Source organism: Ixodes scapularis, unplaced genomic scaffold (assembly GCF_016920785.2).
Source record: "Ixodes scapularis isolate PalLabHiFi unplaced genomic scaffold, ASM1692078v2 PGA_scaffold11__112_contigs__length_91849675, whole genome shotgun sequence".
NCBI lineage: Eukaryota > Metazoa > Arthropoda > Arachnida > Ixodida > Ixodidae > Ixodes > Ixodes scapularis.
Window position 1 is genome coordinate 19,838,217 of NW_024609837.1, and position 27,234 is coordinate 19,865,450.

Genomic DNA, 27,234 nt, shown 5'->3' on the forward strand with positions numbered 1-27,234 from the left:
AATTTTACCGCTAAATATATTAGAATTATTGCAACGTAATGTGAAATGACGTCTCAATGTCGCGACACGGTGATCCCCCCCCCCCCCCCTTAAATTTAGCGGAGGATATTTTTCCGGTGAATTTACCGAATCATTTCTTAAGTACACGAAGCATACGCAAGATTGGCTACAAAAGAAGACTTAAAAGAAACTATCACCATAAAAAAAAAAATTAAAAAAGGATTTTACCGTTTAAGACGTGCACGACGACGCTGGTTGAGTCCGCGTTCGACGGGCCGCACTTGTATTTGTCCGAGTCCTGCGGTTTTGCGTTGCGGATGAAGAGGCTACTGACGTAGGCGTCCTGGCCTCGCATGCCGCCCGAGATGTGCCCGGGTCCATTATTGGCCGCGTCATAGTTGATAATGCGGTCGTTGTGGTACCAGAACACGAACACCGGGGACTCCAGGATGAACAGCTCGGGGACTCCAGGATCTGGGCCCGGGGCACTGCGGTGCGAGAGGGACATTCACGCACCGTCAGTCGCGTCGCCGTCATTCAGCGGGAAGATCAGAGTGCGTTCACACTGGAGGGAAAGATCGCGTGCATATTGCGAACTAGAGCATGTGTTTCTTGGCGTGGAATTCGGTTAAACATTTTCGTACGCCATCTCGATTATTGGGTCGAGTGCTGTGAGAGGCACCACATCACTACGTCCGAACTATGGTGCGTTTAGATTTAAGAGTTTTCCAGTTGCTCGGTCGGAGTCACGTGGTTTGTGGGCGGAGTTTGCGATACAAGCTGCGACGGGCAGTCAAAAGCATCAATCCTCTGCGAACCTCTCGGCCCTGCTACGTCTCTTCGTCGCCGCTATCCCCCTCCCCATTCGAATACACTTGCATGTGCAGAAGCACCCAATCTGCCCAGGAAGCGCCTGCCGTTATACCCGTGCCACACAGCCAACTCGAATGCTATTAACAACGAATGACATTTGAACGATCGGCCAATCAGCGCGCGACACTCCGAGTGTGGGCGTTCGACGCGCGACACATCGCAATCCGATTCGTTGATCACGCGAATATCATTCGTTGTAAATGGAATTTGAGTTGCCCGTATGGCATGTGTATTAGATTGCAAACGTTCACCATTACTCAAGTTGGCCCCTCCCTTAAATCTATGCTATCCTATGCTAAACTTGGCTTTTGAATGGGCTTTTGTTTACCGAGCACTTGTGCAAACATAGCATTCCGTAAAGTCCGACTTAGTCGCATTTAAATCTATAAGCGTTGCATCATGTTTTTTTTTTCATTTGTCTAGTGCTGCAACATGCCAAAAGTATCTAAAAGATTTTTTTCCTCTTTTTGTTTTTATTGGGGATAAACTACGATTGTGACCACACTGTTGTGTATTTTATAAACTACTGTATATTAAAATATATATGATCCCTTTCATTTAAGTGGTCCTAAAACTCTAAATTAAGTTGTTATTAGCATAGTTTCCTGCTTTGCTTTAGACTTGAAATGCAAGTGCTTAAAAAGTGTAACTGAATTTGCGGTTATGTCTTTTTTTTAGCTGCAAGTGCATTGAGACTATCTGTTGTCAGGTGGACTATAAGGCTTTTTTGTATGTATACCAGACTTTGGCAATTCTTAACTCACTTAAGTTTTTCTGAATGCATATTATATCTGGCAATGCTTAATTTAATTTATTATGGTAACAAATACATTTGTCCACTAATAGTTAAGATATTCAGGCAAAGCCCATTTAGCAATATTTTTTTAACTTTTTAAAACAAAGCTTATGCGTTCATTGCGAAGCTATAGATCTTGTAACGCTTACCATTTTATAGATGTGAAGAACACCAGTGCTTGAAAATCAATTCTTCGAAACACTGATTTTAGCAGTAAACTAAAGCAAACTAGGAAACACAGAAGATCTATCTAGGTCAAACGGGTAGCCGGAAAAAAAATCCCAATGCGATCTTCTTCACTGAAGACATCCTTCCGCGTTTCAGCGAAATCAAGTCTTCTTCTCCGCCTTTCAGTGCTTCGATCTTTCAAAAGCCGGCTCTGCGGGAATTGACGTAACTTCCTTTTATTTTTCTAGACAAAAGAGACAAACATTACCAATCTAAATATTCAAAGAATACGTACTAGTCTGAACAAAAATTTATGCAAGTAAAAATAAAGACAAAGCATGAAGGAGTCGAGGCGAACAATTTAATTTCCTTTGCCGCAGGACAGTGCCGAGAAGAAAGAGGAGAACGACTGGAAAAAATATAATTTAAACCCTCGTTCTTCGCACGCCCACAATATACTGTCACAAAGAAACGAAAGTATTTTTCTTTTCTTTCTTAAAGTGTCCCTACCGAAGAACAGCTTTGGTTGGGACTAAAATGCTTCCTGAATATTTAAATCGGTGGAAGTGTTTAGCTAGAACCGCCCTTTTTCTTAAAATAAAGGATAGAACTAAAAACTAGAGCAATGCTAATAATAGGTCGAACCCTGTTCATTTGTTGTTGCTCTTATAAAAAACTATAAAAACAAAAACTAAGTGTAGTGCTTTAAGGTGCCGGACGTTCAGTGGAGGTGGAGCTAAAGAATAAGGATCGGATCATCGCAAAAATGCAAAGAAACCGTCAAGTAGCTTACCTCCTCCTTTGTACTATCGTAGATAAAGAATGATAATAATATACTACTACATACGTATCTAAACATTCTACTGGGAGTTCGAGCACGCCATCTTATGAAGCCGCTCGGAAACACGATGCACAATGTCATGTCCCGCGATACTTTTTTAGAAACATTCTTCATCTGTCAAATATATCGTTTTTTTTTCTTTTGCTATTTCGGAAACACGTTCGTCCCTGTTCTTTGCTTTTGTTGTTTGATCAATACGCAGATATTCGTTTACTGGGTATGAGCGACGTAAAACACAAAATAACAACACTGGTTCGGTGCTAGGCATCTATAGAAAGAAGATATGAATTTTTACTGTAAATATCTGCTTTTCGAAACCGGTGCAAAACATGACAGCTTCGAAGAAGCCTTATGTCCTGTCGTGTCAATCCTGCCAATATAAGACCGGCTTTCCCGAAATGGCAGTTGAAGTTCAAGGTCAGGGGATTCGGAAAACAATCTACGCATCTGCAACAATATTGTCCCGACCTGAGCTGAACAAAATAAATAAAAGGAAAAGAGACGTCTTTACTGCGCTCGTCTATAAATACATATACCCATATATTATTTGCGTCCCGACATTGGAAGAACGTTTGCAGGGTTTGTATAAAAACAGTGCTGTTGTATTTAAGTCTTTTTTCAATTGTTGTGAATGTCGTACCATATAGTGATCCAAAGGAAGCTCTTTTTTATTTGCGTATTTTGGTACCCATAATGCAGCAAGTTTAGGGAGTTGTAAAAATGTAACTTTGATTGCAGCAATTATGTAGTAGAAGAAACTTGCGAAGATAATATTTGGTTTTCTAATTTGGCATTTCCTTAAAAATGAACATCTGAGCACATTTTTTTGCTAGTTCACAGGCTTATACTACTCAAGCCCAGACAAAAACATAAAGTTTTACTTGTCCAGAAATTGAAATGCAATTGCAAAACAAAAAAAAAATGCAAGCATAACTTTTAATACCTTACTTATAGTCCGCTGAGGGTGTGAAAGGAGTGACGTCTCCCATCCTCCAATGGCTGCATAGCTTCAGCCGCACACTCATCTAATGTCCCTCCTTCCTGAAGACTCCCAATACGAAAAAAAAAAAAACTGGAGGAGAGAAGGAGAAATGAGCGCTCGGTTTGATCAGAGCGCCGACCTCAGATTGGAAGGATAGTTAGAAGACTCACGTGCTTTCTGCCCTTTGTCTATAACCGCCGTCTCTCTCAAAGTACAGCGAACGAGCGCGTCATCTGCTTCTCGAGCAGGATCTGGGGTTCGGCATTCGGCGTTCGAACACCAGACCCCGGGTTCTGCTTTCTGTGTTTGAACGCCAGAACATCTGCGAGGAGCTGGCGACGCTTTTGTTCGCTCTGCTTGGAGGCAGAGATACAGTGTGCGAAAACAGCTAGCCTCTGTGCCTTCCCCCTGTCCTTCCTAACAAAGCCGGGCGCTCTGACGTCATCGCTTGCTCTCGTCCCCTCCTCTCCCTCAGTTTGTCTCCGTACATTCTCCCTCGGGGTTCTCACCGAGCACGGTGAGGCGCACGAAGTAGGAGATGAGCGGGTGCATGTTGATCTGGCACTCGTAGTCGCCGGCGTCCGTGGGCTGGGCGCGCTTGATCTGGAGCATCCAGTCCTCGGAGCGCTCCATGTGTACCGCCTGGAAACGCTCGTCCGCGGTGTACGTGGCCAGCGCCACCGTGAGGACGTCGAAGTCACGTCGGCGGATCCAGGACACCTGGCGAACAAAAAGTCTGAAATTAGTTTATTTGAAACATTCTTTTTAGATTGTTGGTACCTGTTTATGATTGTGTTTAATAAGAAACGTAAACCCGTATTTTTTCTTCTTCCCTATATAGTGACTCCATGAATCTTTCATAGAACCCATCACATGAATCCGGTTTTTGTTTTCTCTATGCGACGGTAAGTCGAAGAGATAACAAAAATGGAGTCTTAAACCCCGTTTCATCTTAAGTCCAAACGCAGCCGATGCTACGAGCTAATGGGTCAATCAGACAGCGTCCAAAAGCGCCCCATCAGGGTGTTCATCAAGCTTATGTACGAGTTCTGTCAACGCTCAAGCAATCGTGTACAGGAAAGGCCTACTGGAGCTACTTGGTTGGTCCCATTAGCTTGCAGCGTCGAACGCTACTGAATTTAAGCTAAACCGAATTATGGGCTGTATTTTCGTGTGGATTAGTGTGGACTGCCCGTCGGGCATTATCAGTTTGGCATTTTTTTCTCAATTCGAAACAGCCGGGAACCTGCATATTCGCTAAAGGATTAATTGCCACCGAGCAAAAGCCGAGTGTGAACACAGCGCTTTTGCAATAAGTAACCGCTCGGATGATGTTGACACGAATAATGCAAGGGTGTCGCCAGGCATTATAATTGGTAACCGCTTGAAGCCGTCAAAAAGCCCTAGCAGAGGTTAGAAGTAGGACACTCTTATTGTATAGAATTCAGAATGACGACACATTCGACAAATTATTTTCGCAATCTACGCACTAGTCTTTGAGCCTCCGAATAATAAAATAACTGTTAGTAACATTTTACCATAAAATCGTTTTCGTTTAAAAAAAAAATAATAAAGCCACTACTTACACTTAGTATCACTTGTCTCACTTGTCTCTTCTGTAACGTATTGCGTTACTCTAGCGGAAAAGATGTGCCAGAGAATGAGTGCCATATGAACCCTTCGCCTCTAGGGAGCGATCAGTCCAGACATCTCTGTCGAGGGAACAAGCACCACTCGGTCTCTCAATGTCGCTGATCCATCAAATCAACTCGACACGTTCATCCGGCGTGTGGCGAATTAGAACTCGAGTCGTGGACAGAACTGCGCCACGACAAACCCGTACGCATGGGAGCCCACACGCTTCATTTTCAGTCTGCAGTTATATTGTGGCACATATTGGGGCATTGTATCGCATAAATTGGACATTCAACTCACTGCTTTTTCGTGATCACCTCTTCCATGCGTAAAAGCAAATTTATTTTTCGAAGCAGGGATTAGAGGTTAAAAATGTACTATTATGAATGAAACAAAAGGTAGATAAAGAGTGCCTTTATACCCACCAGTCTAAAAGTTGCATGTGTAGCCTGATCCAATCTCGCTGGTCGAAATTTGATTAAATAAAATGCAGATACACTGAGTGAGTTCGCTGAACTGCTCCCAAATATTCTATATCGGGATATTTAACGGCGTTCGAGAGTGTGTAAAATCTTATATTTATTTTTCGCCTTATCGTCTTGTCCTGCGTTCTATGTTTGAGCGTACAGCCGTCCTTTAACGTTAAAAAATACGTGTGTGTACATCACACTAACTAATAAATATTTTAAGCATTTTAGGCAATAAATAGACAAGTTGTTTATTAAAAAAAAATTATTATCGCCCTTAGTTTTGTTTTATTTAATTTTGTGTAAAATATAACCTACGAAATATGCTTAAAAATTTTGATTAATATTATATGGTAAAATTCCTTACTTTACAAATAATTATTATTAAGGCGTTCGTTCACTTTATCTCTCTATTTACCGTTTATAGTTTACCCGTGCCTTCATATAACCATCAAAAACTGGTAGAAGGTATTCATCTAAAAAAACGCAAACTGCTGCAACCACGACGGCAGCGCGCGCGTTTTAGGCACAATTCTGCTCTTTCGCTTTTAAACAGTGACGCTGTAACACCACGACACTGCAACTTGTCGAGAAGATCAGATTCTTTTCAGCACCAGAGACACTCGAAATTTCGCTCCATCCTGCAACCATCTATTGCCTCACTCTGCGAATCTATGAATAACACGCATAGAGCAAACAGTTCCCTCTAAACAAGCACCGTCTTGACAGGCAAGCATATTCCTCTCACGTATCACCCTACATCGCCGTTGTCTTTTCACAAAAGCAAACACAATTTGTTATAATATCTTTTTTTTTTTTTCGTCGCGTGTAAGTTTGGAAGGCAGCACAAGGATGATGCCACTTCCGCTGACCTCGATATCGCTGGGCCGCTGCGGAGTGCATGAGCGAGAAACCCTTTCCGGAGAACAAAAAGCGACCAAAGCGGGACGGCAGGCTTTGCGGCGAAGCCTCGTTTGGAAATCCAGGAGAGCAAAACGTTCGCACGTTTCGCGGACGTGACTCGGTCCAGAGTGCGACGACAGACAGTTTGACCTGCGCCACGTTCACGCACTTCTCTCCAAGTGAGAGGCTTAGGTTGCCGTTTGGTCGATTTCAAATATCGGTTCTTCTAGTTGCACTTGTTTGCTTTCTTTTGTTCAAATACAACAAACAGGGCGATCTCGGACCCGAAGTTTTTTGGGGATAGCATCGTTTCCATGTGTTCTGGGGACCATCACACTAAAAGCTCGGTGCATTGCTGAGGCGTCGATTTTCGAGGATCATTCAATCGTTGGCACGGTTTTTCCGTCTTGTCTTTCCGAGCAGCTCTTTCCGAATCTGCTTTTGTTTGACCATTAAATGCTGGTATCCGGGATATATTGTAAGAAACCTATGGTGAAAAGGACATAGTGAATTTTTTCAACGCACAGCGAGGAGCGATAACTTTTGCATGAACGATGTCCGAAGTAGCACTTTACTAGATGAAATTAATCACGTGTTTAACCGGACAAACTGCAAAAGTTTGTCACTTAGCCATACAAATGAATAATATAATTTATAAGATAATGAGGTGTACAACATAATGTGCTTCCATCTTGGAGTGCACGGCCTGCTTTTTGATGACATTTGTCTGTAATTTGTGTTTCAACCTAATAAATATTGAACATATTTTTGTGGTTTATTTTTTTATTTGCTTGCTCGCATATAAAATAGCTGGCAACTTAATTCGGTTCCCTCGCGTACCTGAAAACAATTACCTGTGCTGCTTTAAATACCCCAATCAATTAAATAAGCAAACACGTGTTACCGCAGAGTAACATTCTAGTAGCCTGATTGCAAACGAGAACATTTCCATAATTAATCCTCGAAACCGTAGACGTTCGCGCATATTAATTAATTTCAAGGCATGCAAAGTAGCTTATCGCTGCAGGCTAAAAGCCCCGACGCAGAGAACAATATTTTGTAAGAAAAAAAAGCCTGTTTATTATTATACAAAACTTCAGTTAGCAACCCTGTGCAGTTTGAAGCGTTAGTTCCTTCGTTCTTAAATGGGGTAACGAGGACGGTGTTCCCTGGCGTCTCTTAGAAATTTTAGATGACGTCATCTCACTGACATGCTGTTAGAGTAATTATAGCGCTAAAATAGTGATAGATGACAAGCTTTAATTGTTTTTCTTTTATACTGAACAATTATTTTCACAAAGTTTCTCAATTGTAAGGATGCCTATCTGTCTTTATATGAGCTCATATTATATTACCACGAGAACATGAAGCAGCTCTTGTCGCAAAAAAGTTGGCGTTGGTTGTGTGACGAAACAATTCTGGTTGGTCGATAGGGTCGTGACGTCACAGCAACATGACCTCGAGCGGGATTTTCAAACAACCCACAACGCACACGTGAAACGTGACGTCACGCGTGGAAAGAAACTGATTAGAGTATGACATGTATTGCGAATGAAAGATCGCTCCATGTTTCAAATGATTTCACTTCATCAAGTAATGAATTTGCTTTACAGAAATATTTCAAGAATTTTAGGCGAGACTCAAACCGATAACCCTTCGGTTGCGAGCCAGACAGGCTACTGATTGTGCCACGCAAGGCAAGGAGAAGGGGATGCGAACGGGTTCCGGTAAGACTATTGCGTTCCACTCTTAAAGGGGAAGCTTTAGCGTCTTACGAGTTTTATATTTTATCTGGAAACTTTGACCTGAAATATTTTTGTGTCTTAATCTCAAGCCAAAAACAGATTCATTCAAACGACTATTCTACTTTTTTTTGGTGAAATCTGAGCTAGATTACTCTTCTTCCTTGTGGTCTTCATTTCAGTCATACATATCCAACAATTTAGATGCCGTTCAAAATAGAGCTTTTGTTTTAATTTGTTGTGGCTTCTTTGTATATACCAGTATATCAGGCTTACTGCGGTCAGCTAACCTAGACAAACCTTCTCTCTGCCGCAGTGTGTCCCCCGTCTCTCACTCTTCATTAAATTTTAATCACACTATCCGTAACAGAGAGTCTTTATTCTAACCTCCTCACCGTGTTTTTTTTATAAATAATATTAATATATTTTCGCAGTCACCACGTTCTCCCTTTCTACCATCGTAAAGATTTTATAGGTTTAATAACATGTTCATTTTGTAATGGTTGCTATTATCTGTTATACGCACATTTCCTTCTATAATGCCCATTTGGGTCCTCAACAAAAATCAAGGATGATGTTGGTGATAGTTAAAGGACATATGCAAAGGGAAAAAAAAAACATTTTTTTCCTTTAACAACCTAGATAAAAGAAAAAGTCATCGAACAAAATTTACACAAAAAAAAGCATATTGAAAGTTATATTTACGGGGCGAAACGAATTTGTAGTTGACTTCCGCAGGAACCCGCGGAAAAGTGGCTAGTAGCAGTCACGTGACTGGCCACTATGGTCACGTGGTGCTTGAGCTTTGCGGGGGCTTTATATGGGCTCTAAAAGTTACTTATTAATCTTCGTTTGAAGTCAACAAGAAAAAGAAAAACGAATATTAAAGAGTAACGTTTAGAGCACAACGGAAACTCCTGAAGGAGCACAAGCACCACGTGATAGATGTGTGCGCCGCTCAGAAATGGACGGCGGCGGAGCGCCGGAGTGTTCCCTTCCGACGGCTGCGGCGGAGGCGGCGTGGAGAAACGGGTTCAGCCGGCGGCGCCTCAAGCTCAGCGAGCGGCGGCGGCGTGACTTTGCGGCGGCGGGGGCGTAGCGCGGCGGCGCACAGACATGCCACGTGATCAGTGGCGGCTCCCACGAGTGCAAACTGTAAATTCGTTTCGCACAGTAAATATAGCTGTCAAAAACTGTTGTTTTGTTCGTTGCAAATATTTGTATAGAATCCCCTTCCCGCCCAGGGTGTTGAAAAAAAAGTTGTTCTCTTTGCATGTGTCCTTTAATAAAATAATGGTTTTCGGACTGAATTTCTTGCCTTTCATCCCGGCCGCGATTCTAGCTATGTATGCATAAAATTAAGTTAGCCTTCGTTAGCCCTGCTTTCTAACCGGAGTGTAACGAAAAATTCGATAGCTCAGCAGCAATCTCGAGATTACTTACATCTTATCCGGAACCACACAAAAGCTCCCCTATTCGCTCGCATTGGCCATCTCGCAAGCGAAGCTTGCTTTAACGGATGGTTTGTTCTTATCTTCTTATTTGTCCAAAAGGTAGAAGATGTTGAAGCGAGAGGTCTGCTCGTCTGGCAACCGATACTTTGCCGGCCAAGTCATGAATATTCGAGCGGCGTACCCATTCCCGCTCTTATCCCCGTACACGCAACGAATGAAAGCTGCGAAGGTCTCGCGGTGATCGCGATCCCGCGAGAACGTTGCGAGAAAATCTTTCGTTCGGCGGTGTTTGAGGAGCACGCCCTTTTTGCTCATTGTGCCATTCCGCTCCGAGCCCGGATGTATATTTTATGCACGCAAGCAAATAAGTCGGCCAGTTTATCCCGGGAACAGACCCTTCATTTCGATTCGTGCTTCTTCAACGTTCCATGAACTTGTATTTTTTTTTTTTTTTTACAAGGAGCATACGACAATTTTGGCAGCATGGATTAGCGATGGGTAAGTGCGACTATGCCGTTGAATAAAAAATCTGTAATGCTCTTGGAAGCCCTTCACGTAGCGATAGCTCTTAAAGTAAAAGAACGTTCTCGTACAATTTCCCAATATATGTCTATTTTTTTGTTTTGTTTAGGAGATAACACGCGTTGTGTAGGCTACTTAAGATGCTGCTTGATGCAGTAAAAAGATTCCCAGACAAAGACAGGCAATTAATCCATATGTCGACGCGGCATTTGTGGGGGATTGGTAGTCCTAGCTAGGAGAAAGTAGTACACCACTTTGGAAACCGAGTGTAAGAATGTGTGATTTCAGCATTGGAAAACAAGCATAGTATGTAGAATAATGAAAAAGTAAATGAAGCTGCTCTTTTTTAAACATTATTTGGTGTGTGATTGAAGAAAGTATCCCTAAAATGTTTACAATATCAAAGAAAGAAGGAATAGGGGCAAATATATTAAACTTTAAATTTGAGGTTTAAGCTGAACTTTATTGTGTTACTTTTAGCATAAAACTTAATTTTCTACCCTTGAAGACATTGAATAGATATATGTTCGATGGCAAGGTAACTTTCAATTATTTGCCCTCAAAAATAAAAAAAAAGCGCTCAACGTTGTTTAAAACCAGTAACATGGCCCATACAAACCTACTTCTGAGGTTGCCATAGGCCCTAATAATTATGAAATATTTGGTCCCCGTTTAAAATGGGAGAGGTACTTAAACAAGAAAAAAACTAGACACCTTGACACCGTTTGCCAACTGTTTAATTTGCATTCGGGTGAAATGAATACACTTTTTACAAAAAGAAAACACCCTCAATACCTGTTTAACGCAAACGCGATTATGAGCTAATCAATTTCTGCTTTTTTTATTTCATTAATCCAGTCGCTTTAATAATTTTAGACTTGATATTCGTGCTGTTTGTTGAACCTATTCGTTGAAGAATGCATGTCGGCTGCGCAAACTCGCTTAGCAGGAGCAAGTGTCAAATATAAAGCTATGAGCTCGGGATTCTCACCTTCAAAAAAATTATCACAATTAAAAGTATTTGCTGAGAGTGTTATCAAAAAAATTGTGAGGAATTCAAAAACTTTGAAATTAAATGAAAGTTTTTTTTTTAATACATGTTGAACCGGGAACGACAGATTACCTGTTCTTTTGTTCTATTAAAAATGCCAGCACGTTGGCGGTACAGTGTAATTTTAATTTCGTTATCACATCAGGTCAGGGCCCAAAGTAGTCATATAAGCAAATCCGATTTAAAGATGTCACTGGCAAAACAGTGAGTTTACGAAAAGCATAGGGCACGAGGTCTCTTCCCATTAAAATCTTCTCAACCCCCCCGCCCCCCCCCCCCCCCCATCTTACGTTGGCTCCCGGTCTTTCCGGTGTGGGCTATCCGGACCCCACACTCAAATGAGGTTGAGACCACTGCGCTAGGTGAATATGAAGATAGTTGTGATTTAAGAAAAAACGTCGTCTTAAACTTTATCCTGCCTTATTTTCTTCAGCACCTTAAAATAAAAATCATGATTCGCAAACCCAGAAATGCATCTTTCGATCCCTTCCCAGGTAGCATGCCAGAGAACCGCCAAACTTGGTCCAAATTTCACGCCTTCTACCTTAAGCCTAATACGGTTTCTGCTCGATGGCACTATAATTACTGCGAGAGTGCTTTGAGATAGAGTTCCCACAAATTTCCTCTCGCTCAGTATTTATTAAACCATTTGCAGTATTCCCAAGCGCCCCGGCCCACACTCAAGGAATCATGGGAACTGTGTTCCTTCAGCTCCCTAGGGATCGCTAATTTTCGACCAACTCCATGGTTACACAGTTTATGAGCGCAATTCGAGGTCATCTTGAACAAGCACGTGATATACCCCAAGGACCTGTCAAATCACTTTTAAAATTGCTCGTCAAGGTTAGCCTCTTCGATACTGCGCATGCGTTCCACCTTTCAACCTGGCCCTGAACTGCAGAATTCTCTTACAATATTATCATTCTTGTGATTGTTGTTTGAGCAGGAATTGCTTAAAAAGCGGATAATTCACAACAGCAAAAACCAGGATTTCGCTCAGAGTCCGCGGGGCTGTTTATAGCATTTTAGTGTTTCTAAATTAATATCAACATGATAATAATGTAAGAAATTTATGCAGCCCCATCCAGGTTGAAGGATGGACAGCACGCATAGCATCAAAAACGCTGACATTGAGGAGAAATTTTAAAAGCGATATGACAGGTCATTGGGGTATATCAGGCGCTTGTTCAGAGTGACTCCGAATTACGCTCAAGACATGTGTAACCAAGAATAGGGTTGAAATTACCGATGACCAAGGGGCTGAAGGAACACCGTTCCCATGATTCTTTTAGCGCGGACAGGGGCACTTGGGGGATATATGAAATGGTATATTGGCAAATGGTATATTGACAGCAAACCATCAGCATTAAAGCCTAAGCATTGCACTTGTTTTGCCAGTTTAGGAACAAAGTTGCCACTTGCAAGGAGACCATTCAAAAGTAAAGGGATAACTCTGGCACTTCGTTGGCGATCTATGTTAGAGAGTCCTAAACTATGGCAAAAGAAGATCCAATTTAAATCTACCTTGGCTTCTTCGGAACTTTTAAGTTCCTAAATTTCCAGACAAAACACATATTTTTTTATCGAAAAGCTGCGCAACCTGGATTTATTTCCATATCCGTAGTACACAAACGTTAAAAAGACATCTAAATTTGCTCATGCCGTTATTCTTGTTCTTCTGAGAAGTTAAATACGACAACCGTGCGTTAGAGATGGGTACACAATTTTTGTTTTCCCGTAAGTTAATCTGCTTCGTTCGCAGGGGTTGTGGTGACGTCAGAAAGCCGAGTTCTGATTGGATCTGAATAAAGGATGATTTGCAGATCTCAAAGCAAGCTGCCTAAAGGTCTATCTATTATACTTCTATCAAAGCCAACTAATGTTCAGCATTTATGCTGTCACCACAACTGCAAAAAGAAAAGACGAACTTACGCTCTCCATAAATTCCGATGGCCAAGAGATGAATCCACCCAGATAGAAATATAAGGGCAGAATTTCTTAACGGGCACTGGCACACTGTGAGCACAAGTGATTTGACTTCGTACGTGCACAGAATGCAGAACGCCGCAGGAATCCGCCACATTTCCAAAAATAGATAAAGAGGAAGGACAGCTTCGATGAAGCCGGGAACACATTTGCGAAAAAAAGCCGAATTCCGTGCGAAAACCGCACACGAAAATCGCACGGCAGCTAGGCTCCTCCCCTTTTCCGAAAACCGGGAGCGGTTCGAAAGATCTGCAGCGCCAGATATTTTCGCACGGCGCCTCCGAATTCGGGGCGGAGGAGCTCGGTGAGCGAAAGCCCGGAACAGGGCGGAACGAAAAGATACGATCGGCTCGCAACATGGCGGCTCACGCAGCTTCGGAAGCAGCGCAGGCAACATCGTATGCCATCCCTGCGTTCTCGTCTCAACCTTCGTAGAAAACCCCTTCTGTCTTTACCAAAAGGTGGTGATACAAAGGCTCGCGTAGCATTCAACGAGGTTTTAATAGCTTAAGTTTTGAAGAGGTGCGAAATATGGGACGCCAGTTCGCCAGTTCGCCAGACTACCGCACAGCCTCCTGAAGTCGGAGCACGAAAACCGCAGTGCATTGCGATTTCCGCGCCGCGCATTCCACCTCATGTGGCTCGTCTTCCGTAAATTGCAAGCTACGATTTTCGCAGCCTCCGATTTCTCTCCGATTTTCGGTTCGTTTTTTCGCAAATGTGTTCCCGCCTTAACGCAGCATGTGGGACGCCTGTAATATCAGCGGAAGACTGTCCACAACAAGGGTGACTGCCCGTATTCTTCGATTGAAAGGTGCCGAGCATGGCAGCAAATAGTCAATAATGTGTATGCTGTGTTACTTGTGATGCGGAAAATTGCAGATGGCGAGTGAAGTGGGCAGACCAAAAGAGCCTTGAGTGGAGGTGACGTGGCGTGCTCTTTTGAACGTGCCGTATGCACACTGTCAATAAAAGGCCTATCGAAACTGCAGTACGTCATGGAGTGCATAGACTACGCCTATAAAACGCGAAGGTCAATTTGCAACGAGAATTACCTTCTTTTTTTTTAAGTACGATAGCATATTTTATGCTAGTTAGTCATCAGTTCCTGTAGTTTCCTCAAAAACATGCAAAAAAAAAGTCTTCATTCAATTTCAGTTATATGTGACCGAAGTGCACCGCAGGCACAAAGACTAGTTGCGTAAGTTCCTGTTCACGATCAGTTCCATTCCTCAGCACCCTCCGCACCCTCCGCGATGTGTCCATTAATGTCTACGAATCAGGCCAACCCAATATATTACCCTATAAATTACACCTTTTATTGATCCACGCTCATGCACTTCCTGCACAAAAAGGAACAATGCATTATAATACTTTTGTCGGGGTCACGTGGGACATTCCCCTGCAGTTTCTGCCAGTTTTGTCAATGATATGGATCGGTGGCAGTAAAATAAAAAAATAAAAAAAAATGAACGCGCCTCCAGTTGAACTTTATGTTTTTATGAGAGGATGAATCTTGAAGTAACATTTCGAGTGAGGTCACTTTTCTTAGATACGAGTCAAGGCAGAAGGAATACCTGACATAAGACTATTTACAGGTTGAGTCGATATGCTGTAACGCTTATTTATTCAAGCATGTGAGCAGGCGCATCGACATTCGGAGTACACAGTACAGGCGATAGGCTGTCCCGGTTATTGTGGTAACCTCGAGCTGGCACCGAGGCTTGATGACTTGTGTCGTTTGGCACTGTAGCGCTTATTGACGGCAGTTCGCGGCCTACATCAAACGCGGAAACTAATTTTACTCTTCTTCATGGCCGTACTCACAACCTTCCCTCAACTGAATTTATTTCGCAAACACGGTGTCGAAAGTTGACAACCTATCGAATTTTATGGCTCACAGAAAAACCTAGAGATGAACAAGCACGCAGTATTTTTTTCATAATAAACGTAAATGACGCGAAGTAATTTGGGAGTCATTGTCTTGTCTACGATTTAAAGGTCCCGTTTCAGACACCTCTACAATTTTAACTGTTTTAATATCATAATATTTCTCACTTTATAATGTTTGTTTTCTTGACGCTCTATTACAATTGCAGACTCGTCACGGTGAAAAACATAAGCTCTGCTAGCGCAGCTTAGAAATCAGTCATTACGTGATAGGGCGCGAAAAAGTTTGTCGGAACCACAGTAGCGTGTGTATTGCTATAAAAGTAATAACTATGCTACCTGGAGGCCCATATTTATGCGGAGCTTTTTAAGCTGAAACTGTTGGCTGTAAGCGTCTGAACACTGTCAAAATAGTACATATGGCAATGCTGGTTGGAAAAGAATTATCGTCCAGCACCCTCTCCGTTTATGGGCGAAATAAAATTGTTGCCGACAATTCAGGATAAAACTCCAATGCACTCTTGGGGTTTATGTGATATTCAATGCATATATATTTATAGACAGGTCACTGTTAGCACTTTCCGAAAACTGAAGACCTAACTGACCAGGCTAGCAAGATGAATTCGGCAATGCTCTATCATCGAAACAGCGACCAAATCTTAAAGAACTCTTTCAGTCTAGATTTATATTGTGAACGCACGTACACAAAAGAAAAAAGAAACGAAAAACAAATTATAAGAAAAAAGGCATTTTTAGCCACCGCTCGGGTTTTCTGAACCAGCAGATTTGAGAAAACCAATGTGGTATATCATAAGCGTATCCTTGTCGCTATTAATCAGTTTAAAGAATCTTCCCAAAAAAAACAAAAAAAAAGTATATTTTTTTTATGTCTTGGATTTTAGAGACAAGGAGAGCTACCTAAGCAATGCATTTTTCGAGGGGATTTGTCAAAGTCGTTTGTGGATATATAACAGCAACAGGAAAAAGGGGAGGAAGCTCGGTTGTCTGATGCAAGAGGATTAGTCACACTACAAGACATGACTAAATGAAACATAAATACTACGGGTGACAGAAGGATGCTCCGATTTTATTTTCAGTGAATAGTATTTTTAGTGTCATTTCTGGGCGCTTTTCTGTCTGAGACTGGCATCTCGTTTAACTTCACGAAAAATTAGTTAGGTGTGGTGTCTAATGTGTGGGACAGACTGTGGTTTTACGCGGACGTGAAATAAACCGTTCTAAATGCTATGGAGCCTTTAGGAAACAACACAGCCACCGGCTTAAGCGGTCCGCATGTTCGTCCACCTCTTCTGCAAGGGTTGCAACGACGACAGAATGCCAAGCTCCAATTAGCTGTTTGAAAAAAACCTAGGGGGTAGACATCAAGACATCTTGCATTTACGTCTATCCGCTATCCTTTTAATCAAAAAGAATCTTATCTTGGCGTTATCCTGACGTGACTGCAACTCTTGCGCAAGAAATAGACTATTTTCTCTACACATAAATTTGTTTGTTTGGTCATCTAAACAAAAGTTTATTCTCACGCACAAAAACAACATTTCTGAACTATCCGAAATATATTCCGATAAAGCGTCGCATTTACTTGGGCTGCTCTTTTTAAAGATGGTAATAGAAACAAAAAGAATCGCACCACTGAAGCATCACGAGTACGATGTGTGTCATGTTACTAAGAAACAAGCAACATCTACATTTTACGCTGAAATACCTAAGCAGTGCAACGCATTTAGAGCTAACACATCATCGGTGCTTTGCCGCATATTACTCGGAACTTACATAGGCGCGCGCTTAATTTTATTGTTTTTTTTTGTCGTGAATAAAAAACAAATTCCGCACTACTAGTTCTTTTTTTATAACACACTGTAAATTAAAAAAAAAAAGAATATAAAATCGGCGATCACTCGTCCGACTTGCGTCGCGCTATATACGCAAAAGGAGTCCGTCAATGTAATGAACCTTCCGCTTCATCCATAAAGTGAGCTGCTTCAATTCGCGCTTAATAACGCAAACGATCGACAAGACCCATTTTCATAGGAAAGTGTAGTGTACACTGTACGAAGTTTTAACAGCGAAGATGTTCCTGGTTACGTTTCCGTGGATTTTTTAAGTACGTCAACGAAAACTCTACGCTCGCACCGCCGCTGGCGTCGCATGCGCACGCCGTCCCCGTATTTAAGTTTCAAAGTAAACAACTAAAATAAGAGGTTCACGAACACGCGTGCTAGGTGTAATTTTTTTTTTGGCTTTTGCTTAAGAACAGTTACTGTAGCAGACGGCGGCACATGCGGCACGTGGACCACCATTCCCTGCATTCTGCTTGATGATTGGGCAATTTAGCAATAAGTCTATTCAGTATGGAAGGTATCATTAGGCATCATTTTCAAGATAAGTAGACTCTCAAGTAGATATTAAAGGTTTCTCAAAGATTTGTCGATGTGCGATCCGCGTCGACCATGTCTACGCTCACACCACCCTCTATTTGTGGTCGCTCAAAGCGCTTCGTGTCTAGTTTCCTTTCCTTTCGCTTTTCCGGGGTGCCGGTCCCATCGCGCGTGTCTAGTTTCCTCCGGCTCCTCGAGGCGGCGATGGACGTCCACGCGAAATAATGACCACCGATCAAGACAATAAATGTATGTGCGTAACTTTCGTCACGATGACCTCCAGTCAAGACAGTAAATGTGTTTGTACCTTTGCTCAAACTTCTGTGTCACGTCCGTATTGTGTGTTAAACAGCTTCGCTGGACAACCACCTTCACTGAGTGGAATGGCTCGAAATTTTTTTTTGTTTCGTTTTGTTTCGTTTATGATTAATAATATAACAGTGCTGGCTCAATTCTGTTTTCTTCGTACTTTAACACACTGAAGCGAGAAACCCGAACTGCTCTGTAAAGGGTGCACCCCCTTTGACAGCGAAGTACTGCAGACAAGCGCTCTTTCTCCAATGTGCTCTTTATCGACGCGTTAGTATTAGTACCCTCATGACGGGGAAAAGCTGACAGCGCCCTTCTGTGGACAAAACAGTAGAAAGGGAAGCGTGCCGCGTAGAGAGGAGGAAAGTAGTCAAGGGCAAAGGTGAGAGGGAGGCAACGTCACGGGCCGGAAGCCAATGCGCGCGCGGATGCTGGGGCGAGTCTAAAACTTGCAGCTGTGCGGAGCACGTGTTCCTTTCTTTGTGCTACAAAATGGAGCGTGAACCAAGTACTAGCGCTGGTCCAAGTAGGTGGTAAAAGAAGACGGATTGTGAACGAAGGAGACGGGCTCCTGAAACCGAGGAACAGCGAAATCAGCGTCATGTAGTGGATGACGCGGCTAATCGTGCAAGGTGGCGAACGAGATACTCCAAGGCCAGAAAAAAAATTAAAGGAAGATTCATGGGTGAATTCTTTTGGAATACGTTAGCGTGACCCTTGAGAAACACCACACACGTCCTCCTTTTGGAAACACTAACACTGACCTCGTAACGAAGCCAAAAAGAGGCAGCACAAAATAAAGGCCGTTAAAGGACCGGTGCAACGATATTCAGTTCGAATGTTTCTCACTCTACACGAGCTTACTAGCACACCTGGGACTCAAGGATACCCACACGCAACGCCACTCGCCAAGAAACTCCTTTGTTGCGGTGTAATTTCAAGGACAAAAGCGATCATTTTCATTGAATCTCTCCTTTTCAAAATTTGATGACGTAACGTGGGGATCGCAGTACACCCAAGTGACGATATTTGAATGCGGTTCATAGATTGGTCCCGAGCATTGCGTGGGCACTCGACTTGGGCTCGTGATAATTGCTAGCTCGAGAAGCATTCGGGTAGTGACCCGTGTCCAATCGCTGCAACGACGACAACAGCCGAGCCATAACAATGCCTGGAACTCAGCGCGTGTCCTGCGCTTTGCCAACCCCAGCGCGTGGCTATGATCAACACTGGCGGCATATAATCGGCTCCAGATCACGTGGCCGCTTGTTCTGGCTGCGAGTTGAGGGGGTGAACGCTGCTCGTTTTTCTTAAATTTTTTTCTGGGACTTTTATTGCGTGGGGTGAAGAACGAACGCGTGTTTCATAGGTCATTAACGTTAGGGATCCGTTTTAAGCGGTATTTGCGCAAAGTACAAAAATTGTTGCATCGCTCCTTTAAAGAAAACGCCATATGAAAAAGCGAAAAAATAAAGTGAAGGGGTCAGTTATAGCGTTTTCCAAACGGGGACGTGTGTGAAGTTTACTAATGGTCATGCTAACGCATTCTTTAGGGATATATCAATGGATCTTCATTTGGTTTGTTGCTTTGTTTAGCTGAGCGATTCTCGGTGACCTTTAGTCCTAGTTTGTGAGCGTGCATGAGCGACAGCGTCATGCACTATTTTTTATATATCTTTATTCAAAAGTATCCTACCATTACAAATCTTGCTGCGATTGAGGTACCAATTTAAACCAACAATAAAGTAGCACACTCATTTGCTTTAATTTACGCAACACGTACTGCATCAATATCAGGAATCCTAATACAGAATCGAAAGATAAAGTGGTTATGTTGTTGTTTTTTTGAGGGTCACAACATTTGCCTTATTACTGAATACATAACAAACCGGAATTGTCCAGCGCAGCGCATATCCTCACTTGAGTAACCTCGCATAACTCGCTTGAGGAACGTATACCGCCAGAATATACGGGCACTAGCCTAGAGTAATGTAATGGCTCCGCCATTTGGCTGATCGGCCAATCACTGGAGTCATTGCATCAGCACATGGCCACGCGCGCTACTGGTTCCATTCGTTTCGTTGAGCACAGTACATCATTTCCGCAATTCCGCAGTTACCCTGTTGCCTAAAAATAAATCGATGTAATCATTTCTATAAAACTCCGGGGGATTACGGATGCAACGTGATTTGCTACCAAAGTATCATGAGTTTCCCATTCGAGACGCAACAAGCATATTTTCTCCTTGAATTAGTCACGACAGCTATTGTTAAGTGCTCTCTTTGCAAAATCGAGGCACTGCATATTAAGACAAGATAGATACTTAAAGACCATCAAATTTGAAGAAAAAAAACGGTCTTCGAGCGCCTAACGCGACAACATGTCAAACGTATTTAAAACACACCCTCCCACAAAAACAAAAATATTACCAAATCTGGAGACACATCATTCTTCACGATGACAAACGCGTTCTCGAACTCGGCAGACGACACCATGCATCGCTACACATACAAAAAATACGAGGAGCGTAATGAGCGAACGACGCATTAAAAACAAACAAACAAAAAACAGTCAGAGCAAGGAGACAAATGCGAAGTCAAGGGCAGCAAAACTATAAACAAGTGAAGAATCCTTGTCTAAGAAAAGCGCGTAAAGAAAAATGGTGCCGGTTTTATGTTTCGCCGTCGTCCGAGCGCGTCGTTGCCTTGGTCGCAGCTTCTATGATTACAGGCTCCATTAGGAGCTGGTGGCTAAGCGACGAGCTTCATAATTGCGGACACTGAGATGCGCCATCGTACACCAAAATGCCGCTATGAAAATACAAAAAAAAAGAAACAGAAAAGACAAAAAAAATAATCAGGTATTAGCTCACCGGCGTTAGAAACACAGTAACAAAACAAATAAACATCAGGGGAGGAAAAGCTGGACAAGAAAACCACATTGTTTAGGGAGTCGTTATGCACTAGAAGAGGTTTAGGGACAAGAGATTGCTTCGAATCTCCTGAACGCTATATAGATTATTGCAGTCTGAAGAATAATGGTCGAACAAGATGAGATGAATCCAGTCTTGGTTGTTCGGCCCTTTTAAATAACCCATTTTTTACTACCAATACGTAATCAAGTGACCTAAGAACCAGTCCTGCATTCCATAAATAGTACTAAAAGGCTAGATGCCCTAGCTCACTCAGGGAGTCAAAGACGTCGCCTCTGTGAAGCTAGAGGACATAAAAAACTTCATCGGACATGTTGAATGATATTCCATGAGCAACGTTTACCTAACCTACAATCAGCGACATCAGCAATTAGGTTTTGCGACCTATATAATGCAATTCTATGCCTCGCGTCGGCAATATCCTGTTTCAGTTGCTTAATCACCTTGATTTGATGAGCCGCGTTATATTGTGATGTTTCTCCCTCCTACTTCTAACCTGATAATTTTTGAGCGTGCAGCAAATATGTGGTGAAAGAAATGAACTACTAGAGAAATACAAGCCCCAGATGGTTTGTTATAAACACTGAAATTATTTTTAAACGTATCCCCCATACCAAAAAAAATAAAATTTTTTGGACGACCTAAAAAAATGCTGTAAAGAATCCCCGAGGCTTTTACATGCCTGCTTAATGCAGAATACCAGACTCGCGATAAACGTTAAATTTAGTGCAGTCTCCCTTTTTGAAATCGTACCTTTCGCTAAAGTGAAAAATAAGCGGATAACGATACTAAATATTCTGCGCTCGGAAAAAAGTAAACAAACGCGCAAAATTAGTTTCCATTCTTTACCGTCACACGCTCAGTGAATGCAGCCGCCCCCTGGACGTGCAACGGAGCGACTATTTTACAATTTGAGCTACGGCGCACAACAGCGGCCTCACTCAAAATAGCCGAGAGCAGCGGTGTTGTATTACGTGATCGCTGCAGAAAGCTCAGCGCGCTCAGAGCGCTCAGATATATGTCGGCACTAACTCATGGCCGGCCAGACGCGCGCTATTTGCCAGAGGACACGTTTGCTCCCGCTAACTATATTTATATGCTGCCTCCGCTTTCTAGCTTCTTGGAAACTAAGCTGCCTCTATTTCCGCAATATTGCTCGAGAGACTAGAGTCTTAAGTTTTCTGGCTGCTTTTTTTTTTCTTGGGATTAAAATTATATTACCTGCAGTTTTCATGTCGACGGCATAGTAACGCAGCGTTGTAACTTGAGGAAGTATTTCGATATATGTTGAAATGAGTAATTAGGGGTTTGTGTTTTTGTGAGTAATGGTAAATACAGCAGACTTGGTGAATATCTGACATGCCGAGATGTCAAATTGAAAATGGAGACGAAAACTAAACATGAAAAGAACAGAAGATTGGGATAATAGTTCTGGCTAGTTTTTATTTCTTCCCCTCAAGCTAGGAAATCGGATCCCATTTTGTTTCGTACTAGTACGTTTTCTTCTAGGCATGTGTCAATGATTACCGTTGTATGTTATTTATTGATAGAAAAACCCACGTTCCTTCAGATTTTAAGTTTTGACTACCGTCCACTGAAGCGGGCAATCGTTTACAGAAGTGAGTGCCACTGTTTGTTTCTAAATTAAATCGAAAGCAACGCTGAAAACAAATCTTTTCTTTATTTCAGATAAGAGCTATTTAAATACATTATAAAAATAGTCACTTTTAATTTTTTTGCAGCCCACTATGCCTTGTAATTTTATGCACTCTTTAATTACCCATGTGTTAATTGAGATCACTAACATTTTCGAAAAATCCTAGTGTTCCCCGTTTTCGCGCATAAAATGTTATTTCGACGATAAGAACCTAACATATGAAACATATTTAAAACAAATACCTCCGACCTTCATAGCAATACCAACAACTGATAAGTAGATGTTTCGTCTCCTATGCGGGCGACATCATCAGTGCAGCCTAGAAGCACCCGACTAGCTGCCAGCAACCAAACGCTTGCTTTTCCTTCTCTTTATCCGTAGCGCTGGTTCTGCCGATTTCTTCGTCCATGGCACACGGGAGACGACATCATCGTCAAGAGATATCGTCGGCTCTCGTTTCAACTTTTTCGACCGCCGTAGGTGTGAAGTTAAATTAAAATTGATTTCAGAATATTGGTGTAGACGTTGGGGAGGGGGCCGCGATTGGTGTTACAGGCGGATGGGTCACTGCGATTGCACCATGATTCCAGAAATATTCTGGGGCCCCATTGTTGTTCACGTGCCAGGGTCAGAGCGTTCGCGAGGTCAAAAGTGTGACCAGTCGTCCAACAATACTTCACCAGTTCAGTTTTTGATCTTGTGGTATATCTTGCCTTCTCTACGTCTCTTCTGTGCTCTTTGAGGCAGGTACTCCGTTTGCGGCAGGTTTCTCCGATGCAACACTTGTCACAGTCGTGACAGTTCACTTTGAACACAATACCACTTTGCGATGCAGGAGGGGATGGATCCTTTGGCTTCGAAATGAAGTCACGTACTTTTATATGGGGTTTGAAATTGGTTCGTATACCTAATGGAAGGAGGGACCGGCAAATAGATTCTGAGACGCCTTTTACGTAAGGGATTGTCACCACGCCTGCTTTGCAATTATTAGTCGCTTTTGTCCTTCCCTGCTGCATCTGTTTGCGCGTGTTTTCAATAAAACCTTGTGAATACCGGTGTCGCAAATGAATCCCGGCTTTTGGAACATTTTGCATATGAAACATAAGACATAGCGCAAAAAATTAACTGTAAACGTACCAATTTTGTATATAGAATGGAAACAATATTATTCAGAATATGTTGACAATTGTTTTTCATTATTAAAAATTAAAAAAAAACAGTAAACGTTTAAATAAACAGAGAGGATTGTTCATGTAATCTGTGACTTTGCGACTGTTTTTTTTTTTTCTTCCTGGCCAAATGAAACATCCTTCGTCCGAAATGCACTTTATAGCCTTTTTATGGTTACGTTTATCCCGTTTTTTACTTGTATATTAGATAGGAAAATAAAAACAAAAAGCAAAAAACAATGCTCGAGATAAAAAATGCACGGTTTTGCGGAGCCCGGAAGGAAGATTTATTGAAAGAGTGCGTAGCGCCAAGGGGACACCCCAGAATTCATTAATCCGAACGACATCATTTCTGTCGCTCCATTACCGCCCTGCTAGAATTGTGAGGATTTCTCACCCTCCGAGTTCCGTAAGTTAATTTCCCTCGGTGTGTGAACAAATGATTTCCCTTCAAATCTTAAGGATGGCTAAATACGCGCGTGTTTAACTGATGTGCTGGTTCCTACTATATCAAACGACAGACTTAATCTTGCCATAATCTCAGCAAAATTTAGTTCTTTACGTCACGCAAATCTTGCTCACGATATTACCAATTCGAGTATTTCATTAATTTTAAAAGAAGACATAACATTATCCTCATTACATTATTTCAAATTATATATATATATATATATATAACAGACGTTCACACCCATTACATGAACTACTAAATATTGTTCGGGAAGTTCAACTAAGTCTCACGAAGCCGTCTCCGGTTAAAAGTTCTTATGTTCGAGTTTACAAGTTTTTCATCTCAGAGGCATGGGAACGGTTCTGCATATAACAGCTATTTTCAGGAACATATCTACACTTTATCAATAACTGCATATTAAATCCAAGTAACTCTAGTAGAGTATTACATAAGCGGTAATTGAATGGTACTAAGATCGGCGCGTTATTTGATTTGATAATTTCGTCATCTTTTTTTTTTTCAGTTGGTCGGAGTAAGTCAAGTTTGGTCAGCTGGAGAGAGTTATATCAGCTGGAGTAAATTATACGAGTTTCGGGTCACGAATAATTGGGTCGGGTCGGGTCGGGTCGGGTCGAGTCGGGTCTGGTCAGGTCGGGTAGGTCGAACTTGTTTTCTTGTTGTGTTGGGCAAGCCTTTTCTGCTTTAGATCCTGCCCGCTAACTTTTCAGAGCTGTCAACTGGAAATATGTCCCCATGACAGAGTGTTGTCCAGGTCCTGCAAATAAAATGAAGGGCGACCAAAAGCTAGCGTTCTTTAATGTCTTTTATTTACCAATTGATTACCAATACACAAAACCGCAAGCCACGAATCAATTGAATGCAGTAAATGTTTATATAACACTGCAACATTGCAACAGAAAGATTGTTTAGCTCCACACGAATATATATGAAGTAGGTGGCCGTTCTCGTTTGTGGAAATTGCAAGAACAATCGAAAACACAAACTGGACGAGAAACCAGGTTTGTGACGAGATATTTGCCGCACATTCATTGCTTTTTTTTTTCTTATCTTTTTTTGGCTAGCTTTCATGTTACTGACAGCCGGGGATAATAGTGCACAGCGAGTATATAATAAAACGCAACCGTGACCGACGGTTACAGTTCCTAACAGAAGTTAATCGAAAATGTGCGCCCAACCGAACACTGATCGAACAACCGCGAATAAGGACCAGCGCAGAAAACGGGGGCGTCCACCACGGCAGCCTGTAACGTTAGCGGTGTGCGGTCAGCACTTGCGCATCGAACATTACTTCTTGCGTCCTATATTGTATGCTGAACCTTTCGTAACTTCATTTTACTTATTCGAAGTCGGCTCCCCGTTCGCATCGCCGTGTCACTTGCCCGGCCTTCGATTCCCGGGAGATTTAGTTGACTCACTGCTGATAGTGGGTTTGCAAACCAAGAAAAAAAGTAAAATGAGGAGAAAAAAGGTCAACCGGTTCAGTCTTCGACGCCTAAACGAGTGAGTCGAAGCGTTAAACGAGTTCACGCGCCATTTGCGGAAAGTTCGTCGCACTGTGATTCATTTCGAGCGTAGCCGAGGCTACGGGATGCGAGACTGCAATCGCTAGGGTGTCGCCGAGGGAGAGGGTGGTGAAGCAGAGCGCGGGACGGCGCAAGCGGGAAAAGGAAGGAGAGAAAAAGGTCGAAGCAAGCGAAAAAAGAAAATTATCTTCACACACGCCCAAACGGGGGACGGGTGAGTATTCGATTATCTGGCTGCATGTTCTATTTCGTGCATAAAGCGGGAGGCGTTTGCTGATAAGCGTACCGCGAGAGCGGCAGCGATCGCAGAATGGTGTAATCGAAAAATGGGGATTCGTCAGAAATAGAAATAGACGCACTCGCTTCTTCCTTCACGCAGTATATTGGAGGAAATGTTTCGGCGTTGTGCCAATAGCAAAATGCCGAGATAGAATAGGGAGGGAGAGTGCTAGGGAAAGAGGCGAGAGTGATCCCAACAATGCCTGTACGACGTGTGAAATAAATGAGAAGTTTATAATCGGTGGCAGCGCTTATACTGCAATAGGAATCAATAAATCCTACTAGGTTCTAAATAACTTATATTGAAGAAATGTGATATGACCACGGCTGAAGTACTCCGCAGATTGAAAAGGACACCAGCAATTCAACGTGGTGTCGGGAAACAATGGGGATTGAAGAACAAGAGATACGACCGCAATCGATTGTTCTAGAAACCGTCCGGATCTACGACCACTCGTGAGCTGCGAATTATTTATGCGGACTATGCCACCCGCTTTCTTGCTTTTTTTTTATTTTACGGAGATTTAATTATGCTCTTCAAAATAACTAAAATAAACCTGGCTCAATGTTGCCAACTAAATTTAAAGAAGTTGATTTTTCTTTGTCTCATCTGAATTAGGCTAATAGCTTGTTCAAATAAAAGTGTATTTCTACCATTTTTGCTCCTTGTCTTTTTTTTTTCTAATACGTAATCGCTGAGTCGTTAAAGCCGTCTTACGGGTGTTATTTTGAAAATATGAGCTTCATTGATTTTGCAAGGTTCCGTTGTTAGATTTGAATTATCCCGGTGACACGTATCTAAATATGTTATAATAAAATACTTTGTATCAACAACAAACGTGGCAAGCCGGTGCCAATACAGGAATAACATTTCCTCTACTGAAGTTGAAAAACCTTATCTCCTAACATCTGTTAATTTACTTACTGACCACTTTCGAATAAGCTGTTCCCGTATTTCACTTGTCATTCAGAATTCATGGGAAGAAGTAGGCATCCTTGATTTTATTGATTTTACTACTTTCAATACAGAAACTTTCTTAAGAACACAACCGATGTTTCTTTGTCTTAAATGTGCATATTGAGAAAAAAAGAACTTGACCTTGAGACCTTTTGTGCGTTAATATCGCACCTTGTACTCTTAATTGTTTTGTAAAATTGTTGTTCCGTCTGTTTATTCAATTATT

At 42.1% G+C, this 27,234-nt stretch overlaps 1 protein-coding gene across 1 annotated transcript in view; it reads right to left on the reverse strand.

The window, feature by feature from the left end:
* Positions 1 to 211: 211 nt before the first annotated feature.
* Positions 212 to 27,234, reverse strand: part of LOC115327572 (zwei Ig domain protein zig-8-like) — a 55,264-nt gene continuing 28,241 nt past the window's right edge. The window contains exons 2-3 of the mRNA XM_040209939.1: positions 4,170 to 4,380; positions 212 to 474 (exon numbers count right to left, since the gene is read on the reverse strand). Of these exons, the coding sequence (XP_040065873.1) occupies positions 212 to 474; positions 4,170 to 4,380 (474 nt within the window). The remainder of the gene's footprint in view (positions 475 to 4,169; positions 4,381 to 27,234) is intronic.